This window comes from Fulmarus glacialis, unplaced genomic scaffold (genome assembly GCF_000690835.1).
Source record: "Fulmarus glacialis isolate BGI_N327 unplaced genomic scaffold, ASM69083v1 scaffold1760, whole genome shotgun sequence".
Taxonomy (NCBI): domain Eukaryota; kingdom Metazoa; phylum Chordata; class Aves; order Procellariiformes; family Procellariidae; genus Fulmarus; species Fulmarus glacialis.
The window spans coordinates 32,392-41,669 of NW_009189429.1; the positions used below are offsets into that span (position 1 = coordinate 32,392).

At 41.4% G+C, this 9,278-nt stretch overlaps 1 protein-coding gene across 1 annotated transcript; it reads right to left on the reverse strand.

Moving 5' to 3' along the window:
• Window positions 1-1,648: 1,648 nt before the first annotated feature.
• LOC104079725 (probable G-protein coupled receptor 115) lies at window positions 1,649-6,901 on the reverse strand (the record flags this gene model as incomplete). Its single annotated transcript, XM_009581862.1, has 7 exons — window positions 6,824-6,901; window positions 5,852-5,888; window positions 5,549-5,709; window positions 4,690-4,980; window positions 2,566-3,930; window positions 1,804-1,845; window positions 1,649-1,708 (listed from the first exon to the last, which is right to left on the reverse strand). Coding segments are annotated over exons 1-7 (2,034 nt in total), but the record flags the coding sequence as incomplete, so codon positions are not given.
• Window positions 6,902-9,278: the final 2,377 nt, after the last annotated feature.

Below are 9,278 nucleotides of genomic sequence, written 5' to 3' on the forward strand. Positions count from 1 at the left end.
GTTTCCACATCAAGTTTTGCCAAGTGAGATCACCTAATACTTTTAGTAAATGTTGTTGAGTCATGGGATTAGTGATATTTCCACCTGTTGTTTCCAGAATATTATGTTGGTTGTGACTTGAGAGAATTTTAACTTTCAAACTTTCAATCCTGACCTAAAACCTGATAGGATGTTTCACATCTTCACTTATTTGGACCCTGGATCTCTAGAAGCAGGAATTGTAATCTCCGTTTATTAAATATGGAGCAATCTCAAACACTTTCCTTCTCTTTTTCCTCTGTTAGGTAAGAAATTTAGGTAAGAAATAGTTAATTTTAGCAGAGGTTTTGGGCTGTTTTGTTGTTGTTTTTTGTTTGTTTTTTTGGGTGTTTTTTTAATCGTTGTTTTGCCTTTTTTTTTTTTTAAGAGAGAACCTTCTGCACTGCGTTTAAACTTAGCACATAACAGCAAAGCTGGATGCAACTGAAAACTGAATTAGAGAGGAAGGATGCAGGGGAATCAGAAGTTGCACAAACATGCAGCCTCTCTTGCATCAAATGACTCAAAGCACATCAGGCAATGCTAATCGCAGAAAGGAGGTATAGTTCCCTTAACCCCTCTGTTTCTTCCTCATAAACCAAGTACATTTGGACACACTGTCACTAAAGACACTGCAGCTTTCAATACTAGAATCAGGACTGATTAATAAATAGACTGGAGAAAAGCAAGGAAATAACTTTATTTTCCCAAAGTCCAAACTGAACTGACAGTTTCTTTTGGCAGACAGCAGGAGCACTGCAGACGATTCTTGTGAGACAGCTAAAGGCGATTCCCTTTTAGAAATACAGCGTGAAACCATTAAAGCCTTGGTACCAAGGAAGAAAAAAAAAAAAAAAAAAAATCTAACAACAGACAAAAGTTTTCCAGCAGAGGTAGGAAACACTAACTCAATGATGTCAACACATCAATTCTGTCAACGTTTTCCTAGGAAGCTGCTGAAATACAGTTGTTCCCTCCAGGATTAAACATTTCCTTTTAATGAATTGCTCTGATACTTAACATTTTCGAGGGGGTGGGAGGGATGGGTGGAAATCAAGCTCTTATGAGTACACAACCATTGATCAGCACCAAATGTACTGCTGGGATTTGAGTGGTTTCCATCCCAAGCTGATGTTCAGCTGGAAGCGGAACAACCCTCTGACATCCTAGAGCAGCTCTGCTGTCCTAGAGAGACATATTTTTATGAAGAAGGCAAACAGGTCATTACATTGGGATTTTGGACTCCTGATTCTGTTCCTTACTTAGTCAGTAACCTTAAAGTAGATCTATTTTACAGATGGGAAAAGTCATAGGCATTCGCTATCTAAAGGGCTTTGATATCTACAGATGAAGAGATTAGATTAAAATACCATTTTTAATTTTGTAACAGCAGCAGTAGGTTATGTAGAGGTCATAAAAATCTATGGATTGCCACTTCTAATATTCAGAAACTTAATAACCTCAACATACTTTTGAGATAGCTGTATTTCCTTCAGCAAGCACTTGTCTTAGAAAAATGTTAAACTAGTAAAGATTTAGTGGATGGTTCCATTCTTTCCATGTACAAATAAGAAGGTGTATAAGTTGGTAAATTAAGCCATTAAGGGGGAGGAAAAAAAAAAATCTTTACCTTTGCTAGATTACATTTCCGCTTTGATGAAAGGCAGTTCATCCTTAAGGCTTCTCTTGTCTGTAGATTTAAAAAAAAGTATTAAAGGGAACAGTTTCTCAAAGTGTAGAAATTGTTCACATAATCCAGCATAAGTGTTGAAGTGACCCAAGTACCTTTCTGTCCAGAAGTGTCCCAAACAACAGGATGAAGAATCCCTAAAAATTTGGAAAAATAGTTAACAAAACCAGCATAACCATATGGTGTTTCTTAAATGCTTCTAGGTGTTATTTCCTTAAGGATAGATAAAATAATGGTTTTGTCAGTGTAATGGATCTCATCACCTATGACTCAGATAACAGCTGTGCGCAAAATGAGTTTATCCACCGAGGTCACACAGGCTCTCTGGGAATGTCAAGAATGGATATATAACCCATGCTAATTCTCATTACAAACTGGACTGATGGGTTACATACCAGGACACTCTCAACCCACTCGGCAGCAGTATTAGCCAAGAAGAGCTAAGGCAGACTGGGTGTACAACAGCATGTCAGATAACATTGGATGGTTATACCGATGAGTTAAACAAAACCATCTTCAATGGCAAGTGAGAATTTTCTGCGTATTTGTTAATTGATAAGGATGAGACATCTTTACAGTTACTGGACATTAACCAGTGTATTTTACGTTTAACATAAATTCATCATCCTAATTCTTCATCACACTTTACACCAACTGGTTTGTTCCATTACCCATCTGCATTTACTATGTCAATGCAGGGTGCCTAGTACAAGTACCATGTAAAATAGTTGAGTCAAAAGGAAAGCTTAGATCTTGCTTTTCGTGCACAACGCATGCTGCCAGCCCCTCTTTGATCTGCTACCTTTTCCCAGGCTCAAAGTCTGATTGCACACTATTCCCAGTCTCACAGAGTTTACCTGGAAGGCGTTCAGCAGCGCAAACGTAACATGGAATGCCAGAGAGCGACTGTCGACAATTGTTGCTAATCCAAACCCCCAGGTGAGACCCAGAAGAGGTGTCAGAAGGGCCACGTTTTTGCTAATTCGGATCATGTTGTTCAGATCTTGTGACTTGCAGCCTTCTCCAACAGAAGATCTCCCAGTCTTCACCACAACCACCACCACCACCACCACATTCACAACAATGATGCTCAGAGCTGGTACAACAAAGGCCAAGAGGGCTTTTGTCTCATACCAATTGAGCCAGCAGGCTCCACTCCTTAAATACCCGTTTTTTGGTTCAGTAATAGCAACAGTGAGGATAGATATGACCAAGGGACATCCATATCCAATAGAGAATGCTGTAGCTATGAATACAGATCTTGTTATCTTAAAAAAAATTAATAATAATCCATAGAGAATCAAAAGGCCCAGGGTAAGCATCCAAAAAAACAAGGCAAGGTAGAAAAAGTGAAGGAAAAAAGTGGCTGCTACACACAACTGGTAGTTTAGGGCTGTATTGTGCACAATGGCTGCCAAGATGAACAAAACATCAGCGATGAGAAGCGACGTAGCAATGTTGACCAAACAAAAATGGCGCATGTAGGTTATTTCAGTTTTTGTAACATGATGCCAGACAACAGTCTCGATGATAAGGCAGAGAACCAAGCTGAAAATGGAAAGGCCTAACCCTACACGTGTAATGTAATCCAGCACTGCATTTCGCAGCGTGGTAGGGGACATCAAAATGGAGAAGGATTTGAATGTCCGATGGTGATGCTTGCAGATGCAAACTACATTGCTGATGTTGTCCGACTTCACTGTGCAAGCCCTGTTATCCCACCTCCTTTCAGTAGAGTGCCACCCAACACACTGAGCCTTGACGTTCTCCAGTTTATTCACCTTTTCGAAGGTGAGCAAAATATGCCGGACCTCTTCTGGCAGAGACACCGATAACACCATTCCATTCACAAAACCAGGGTCCAACTGGCTGGTTTCTATAATGGCTCCAAGCGTTGGAAATGCAATGCTGATGGCTTTGGAAGACTTGGGTAGCTTCAAAAGCTCTTCTTCTGGAATGACCATGTGCCCAGTGATATTGCCTGTGTTATTGAACTCCATAGAAAAATCAAAGCTCTTCCCTGAAGTCTTTTTATGTATGCTGTAGCCTTTTGTAGAGATGAAGTGTTCCTGTACACTTTCCGACCCATTCCTTAGAAGTAGTTTTCCAGCAAATAAATTCACCGAGTCCAGTAATATCGAACTGGCATTTCTGTCCCTTACAAAAGCCCAGTTGGAAATGATGGAGCTGTTCAGAATATGGTTTGCTATCCTGCTGTAACTCTGAAACAAACAAGAAAAAAGTAAGCTTTTTATGCTAAAGGAAACCAACTATTACTCCACTGGCAGAGCCTCCAGAAAGGCGCATTTAATTCAAAAGTGACTTCTATAAAGGGAATATTCTCCTTTGACAATGAACAGGTTTCCCAATGAACATGGATCCCATGATCCATCCCAGTCAAACCCAAACATTTCATTGGCATGAGTCACTAACAGAATTGTCCTATCTTCTTCATATCATAGCCCAAAAGTGCTTGATAAAGCAAGTATAAAGCAAAAATCAGGACACCTAAGTTCTACTCCAGACGCTGACCCACTATGCAGGTCTGCTTTACATCTCCCTCCCTACATTTCTTCCCCCGCCTCTCTGATTTCCGAGTTCGCCAGGGAAACATTTCAGTTTCCTTTGTGCAACACATGACAACACAGCTGCAGATCAGCATCTCTATGGCTGCCTTCCCTACGATGTCATACTTGAAAAATTAATTCTTCCTTGTACTGCTTCCCATGTCTACAACAGCAGTTCCTACAAACTTTTGCTTTTAAAGAAAGCAAATTCCACTCCTGCATGAAACAGGATTTCCACCACACATGGACAGATTAAACAGTTCCTCTGACAATAAAACATGGCCCTCTCTTTCTAGGTGATCTCCATGTGATTTGCAGCCACCACTTCATTGGATAGTGGCTGTAAGGACAAAACACTGTATGGATGCTCTGGCAAGCTCAGAAACACCTCTTGAAGCCCATAAAAGTAAATACCTGCATTTTTCCTCTATTGACATTCTCTGATAACAGCAGGGAAATCTTCTTCAGCAATTCCACTATATCAGCAATGTTTCCTGGAATGGCTGGTGAAGACAGGATATCTGGGATGATGCATGAAAAATCAGCTTGGCAGTTACTACTCCCATGGGCATCAGCACCAAAATATTTTGCTCCATCTCCAGGCTTCCCATGCACTGGCTTTCCTTCCCCTACAAAAGGAAGGTGTCCTCCAGCAACACTAACATGTCCTCCAGAGCTTGGAATGAGTTCACGTTCAGAAATCCTCTGGAGGCAGGAAAATAAATTTGAGAAAATTAATGAACAGAATAAAAATGAAGCTAAAGCTACAACCAGGCAAAAGGTACGGTGCTGGGGCGTGCAATGAATGCGCCAGATGGCCTGAAGCCCAGGACTAAAGCTCACCTGAGAAGAATGTCTTGCTTGAAGGAAGGGGCCAGAACTACATACAGCGCCTTGTTCTTGAAGTGACTTGAATAAGGTTCTTTATTTGTAGTTGGGGAAGAATTTACTATGAATCATCTGATTATTACAGATATTTGTGTTGCTCTTTTCTCAGGTTTATCCTAGCGTCATTGTCTTGGTTTAGATCCACGTGAAGAATATTAGCCAAGTGAACAAGGCAATTTCATTTCTGAATTATGTTTTCACACAGGAATTTCCCAAATTCATTTCCCATAACTTGATTTAAGATGAAGTCAAAGCCTGTTACCAAATTAATCTGTGTTTTAGGATCCTACCTTCTTCCCTTTGCTCCAGATTTAAAGGGTACAGGGGGTGTCTTTGCAAGAAATTATGAGCAAAGGCCAAGGTAGATGCATAACAGTTCCCTCACCTGAAAAAGGGACTGAACATCCAGGCTTGCACAGGCATCTGTGAACATTTGCCACTTTCTGTCGTTGCAGACAAAGCTGGTCTCCCCACGGAAGGGAGGAAAACAAGGCTGAATACAAATAGCTCCATCATCTTTGCAGGGAATGAGATTTATACACCCACCTGTAAAACAAGTCAAGCAGATATTGTTATAAGGTGTAAGACAGCATACCATGCTCCGTGAGGTGCGTATCAGGGATGTAAAGTATTGATAAGTGATAACATTTCACAAAGAATTAAAAAGACACATAGCTATTCACTGTACCTTGCTGACTACCAGTCTTTGATTCCTTACTGAGAACCTGAAAAATAAGGAAAAGTGGAATGTAGATTGAATGTTAAAATAAATAAATGAAAGATGACTCGTTGACACAAACCAGAAAGGCTATTTCAAGGGCAAAATAGTCCTTATGAGGTCCAGCAGTCTTTTCAAGATCCAGAATGCAGACCTCATGACCCCTTGCTCACACAGACCAGTTCAGAACTCTCCACTAACACTTTGTGTCTCTGTATTAAGCCTTCTACTGAAGTGACATACTGAGCTAGTGGACAGGATCACACATGCCTCCAGCAGTTATTCCTCAGTCAAAAAGCGTGTATTGGGCTTAAGTTCTCCAGTATTTCTTATGTTGATGAGAAGATGCGACTTGTTGATGAGACTATGTGATCTATATGACTTTTCCCGTGCTATAAAACTGTAGCTGTACAAATACCAATAGCCACTTTGTTCCTCTCCTGATTGGGAAGCAACCCAGGCATAGCAGGCTCTTGCTGGCAGGACCACTTGCTGGGACTGCATGTTGTACAGCCAGGCGTAATCCAGAACAGCTTCCATCACTGCTTGGTCAAATGGTCTATCATCTGCAACCAGCCAAACCCTGTCAGTCTGGAAGCAAAGTTTGACTACGCGATGCCTTGGAAACTGCACTGTTACTGCTGGGTAGAGCAGGCTGAATAGCAGATTTCTAACACTCCAAGAGTTGTGCCAGAGGTTGCTTGGCATATTGAACATATTGAATACTTCAAAGTATTTTCTCCTGTAGTGACAGGACAAGGGGCAATGGTTTTAAACTGAAAGAGGATAGATTTAGATTGGACATGAGGAAGAAATTCTTTACGATGAGGGCAGTGAGACACTGGAACAGGTTGCCTAGAGAAGCTGTGGATGCCCCATCCCTGGAAGCGTTCAAGGTCAGGTGGGATGGGGATTTGAGCAACCTGGTCTAGTGAAACTTACCCTGAGAGCAGTGCGCGGCGCGGCTGGGAAGAAGTGCACAGCCCAGAGGAGCAGGCAGTGGGCGACCCTCACATCCATCGCCTTGCCTTTACTGCTTTCCTCCTGGAAGAAAGATATGTTAAAGAAGTTTAGACATCCTGTTTTCACTTTTGAAAGCCGTTCGGTTGCTAGTAAGAGAGCAGCTAAACCCATCCCAAAGACTGTCCTTAGTGGGCCTGCAAGGTGATTTTCACACATTTATCATTTATTAACTTTTTTACTGAGAATGATTTGTGAACCTTTTCTTAAAAAAAAAAAATCTGTCCAACTCTGGAAGTTACTGCATTAATAATTTACTGTAAACTGTGAGGTGGAGAGCTTATTAAAGCAGTTCAGCCTGTGGGTCCCTTTTGAAGTGATTTAAGACAGCCTTGTCTCCACTGGGTTCAACACTGCTCCTTGGGCAGTTCCTGATGAGACCTGCCACATGAGGTAGGAAACTCGGGCCCTCAGGGCTCGGATATCAGAATCTGAGAAACAAGGACCAGACTGAAGTAAAGTGTTATTTGTTTCGCAGAAGGATTCAGGCCTCTGCTCCCTCCACGAAGTTTCCTATGGTTCTTGGTAAAAGCTTAATATCCTGGGATGCAACTTGTCACAAGCATATTTGCTGGAGGAAAATAATCCAGTAAAGGAAATGAAGGAAAAATAATGTGTTACATCAAATCTGATTATTAGATGCCATACATGTTCAAGGCAAAAGCAACAGCTGCTATGGATTCAACAGAATTGAGACACTGACCTTCTATCACTGGATGTATAAGCAGATTAAGCCATGTACTAAAAAAAATAAAATCCATAAAACCAGTGAGCTAAAACACTAAAGCAGAAAATAAATGCAAGGTGACAAAGCAAGATTGGCTGGATTTCAGAAGACGCACACATGAGAAGGCTCATCAAATCACCATGCTTTGATAGAAGACACTGAAAATTCTCCCCGATACGTACCGATCAGCACAGAGGATGCTGAAGCAGAAGGGGTCCTGCACTGACAGAGCAGAGGTGTCTTTTTCTATCCAAGAAGCTCCAAGCCTTCATCATCTGATGGCATCAAAGGGCCAGGCACACATCTGGCTGCCCCTTTCATCTGTGACATTTGTTCACCCTACTGTATTTTGAGATCTGCAGGTTTATTACTTAATTATGAAAAGATCATAAAAGGAAGAGCTAGATTGATGCACTGAATTTCTAAGCTAGCTCTAAAGGAGAACCTCGTGCCAGCCTCTTGAATTCGACTGGTATTAGTAAAAGCATTTTCTGGCTTTAAAGCTAGCAACCATTAGCTCTTCTAAGGAAATAAAATGTTAAGGAGAAGTGAATCAAAAGACTCGGATCGATATTGCTGAAGAACAGGTGTCTGGGAAACATCTACAGGTTTGAGGAAAAGAGTTGTATCGAATTCTTTTCCAATTTCTGCAGCCATTAAATGTTTATTGTATGCTCATAGCCCTAATTTCATTTCACAGCTGGGAATCCTTGAGCTCATCATGTTTCATCATTAATTAATTCATATTCATTTTGTATTTAATCACTGATGTAACTCCACCTAGAGCTGTTACCTTTAAGTGAGGTAGAAATCTGGGACAGCTCCAGGTAACTAAGGCTCACTGAGATACTGGCCCATGTTACCAGCAAAACACTCGCTCAGTTGCATTGCTTGACTCATCATGGAAACCACCCAGTCTCACCACTGCAAGAACGTGCCAAGGTAACTACTACGCAGCAATAGAAACTTAGAGCAAAACAAGCAATGCAGCAGCAAGTCAAAAAAATGGATATACTGACACAGGGCCTTGTGAAAGCATATACAGCTATTCCCTTCCCTCCAAAATATCCAATTATGGTACTTTTGATATAGGATGCTATATATCTAATCATAAAATATCTACTGCCATTAATAGGATCACACAGTGTGAACGCGGGGTATCAGACAGTGATCTCCCGGTCCAAACTCAGGCAATGCACTTTTTTTTTGGAGAAAAGTCCATAAAGAGCAACTGAGCTGTTAATCCAAGACACCACAATTAGAAAATTGATGCTTTTTGAAAATCATCCCCTGGATGAAGAATATCTTGCCCCTCCATGCATCCATCCTTGCTGGGATTCATTCACATTTGAAGGACAAATGCAGGAGCACTAGACTATTAACTCTGCCTCCTTTTTTAAGAAGCTATAAACATGTTACTCCTCTTTTCCAGAAGTTTCTGCTCCATCAGGGTACAGGCACAGGCACAAGCAGCTGAGTTGTCAAAACCCTCACATGTGGAAGGGACTTTGTAGCAAGAGGACAATTCTGTACTCTCAGGTATCTCCCACCCAACTCAGGAGACTGTCGCCTGCCGCTGATCCTCCTTCCCCAGCTCATTTCATTTGGTCAGAGCACCCCAGGGGAGGCAAAGCCCTCAACGAGAGGGAA